Genomic DNA, 1,309 nt, shown 5'->3' with positions numbered 1-1,309 from the left:
GAGTACCGGCAGCGCCGCGAGCGCAACAACATCGCCGTGCGCAAGAGCCGCGACAAGGCCAAGCGGCGCAACCAGGAGATGCAGCAGAAGCTGCTGGAGCTCTCGGCCGAGAACGAGAAGCTGCACAAGAAGATCGAGCAGCTCACCCGGGACTTGAGCGGCCTGCGGCACTTCTTCAAGCAGCTGCCCGCCGCCTCCTTCCTGCAGCCCGGCTCGGCGGGCTCCGACTGCCGGTAGCGGCGCGGCGAGGCCGGCCCGCGGGGCGGGCGTCTCTTACCTCAGGGCCGCGCGGAGCGGAGCGGAGTGGAGGTGCCGGGCCGGGCCCACCCGGCGGTGCGCGGCGCTCCGGGCGCGGGGCCGCGGCGTTCGCCGCGAAGAAGCGAAAGGAACCGAAGCTACGCGTCTTTTCGTTCGCTCCCTTAAGTTATTTTTGTAACGGTAGTCCCTGTCTTTTCTACGTGTTACTCGAACCGATGCAGCTATGGTACATCTGTTAACGATCCGAACACCCGTGTGCGCTAGGCGGTAGGACGGCGAGGACCGAGCATGACCTTTTATATCGATTTTTACAGCATTTCTTAAGAATAAAACCGAACGAGTATTTTAAAGACGCTCCGCTCTCGTCTGTGCCGTACGGCTGCGGGCGGGCGCGGCGCTCGGGGCGAGGGAGCGGGGCGGGGCCGCGGGCCGGGGCTGTGCCGGCGGCAGAGCTGCGCTGCGCTGCGGGCGGGGCCGCCCTCCGGCCCGGGCCAGGTGAGGGAACGGGCGCGGGGCGAGCGGCGCGACGCCGCTGTGGCGGGTGCGCACGGAGCCGCTCTCCGCCCGCCGCACTGAGGGACTCCTGCCCTTCGCTCTCGCCGTTTACGAAACCCACCCTCAGCCCGAGCTCTTACGCCGACCCCCATATCGGCTCCCCCGGGCGAGCTAGAGGGCAGGGCTCCGATGTTAGCCGGCCGCAGGGACGCGCGGCACCCCCCGAACACGCGGACTCGGAATGCGGGACATCTCAACACAAGCGCTGGTCAAGTCTTAGTGCCATTTATTACCCGGCGGTAACCGACACCGCCGCTCGGAACCAGCCGCTTCCGTGGGTCCCGCCGGCAGAGCTGCCCCGCGGCATTCATTGCAGAAGCGGCAGTAACGTGTTTGCCGTTGACATAACAGAATACAAAACGTCCCAACCGTTCGGAACTCCAGAACAAGGCGTTCGACGTGCCATAACAACAAACGGCTCAGCACAAGAGCCGGGGCGGCCGAGCAGAGCTCTGTGCGCTCCGTACACCCCCCCGTTTGACGGCCTCCCTTCTCG

The 1,309-nt window shown here is 66.4% G+C and overlaps 1 protein-coding gene across 1 annotated transcript in view; it reads left to right on the top strand.

Moving 5' to 3' along the window:
- The window catches only part of CEBPD (CCAAT enhancer binding protein delta), a 1,270-nt gene extending 988 nt beyond the window's left edge, over positions 1–282 (top strand). The window contains exon 1 of the mRNA XM_042869650.1: positions 1–282. This exon is cut by the window's left edge and continues 988 nt beyond it. Coding sequence (XP_042725584.1) covers positions 1–237 — 237 coding nt within the window. The 3' untranslated portion in view covers positions 238–282.
- The last annotated feature ends 1,027 nt before the right edge of the window (positions 283–1,309 follow it).

The sequence above is a fragment of the Lagopus leucura genome, unplaced genomic scaffold, assembly GCF_019238085.1.
Source record: "Lagopus leucura isolate 7727_CA_CO unplaced genomic scaffold, USGS_WTPT01 Super-Scaffold_100002, whole genome shotgun sequence".
NCBI lineage: Eukaryota > Metazoa > Chordata > Aves > Galliformes > Phasianidae > Lagopus > Lagopus leucura.
Note: the sequence above shows the minus strand (reverse complement) of the source record. Positions and strands in the feature narration are given on the sequence as shown.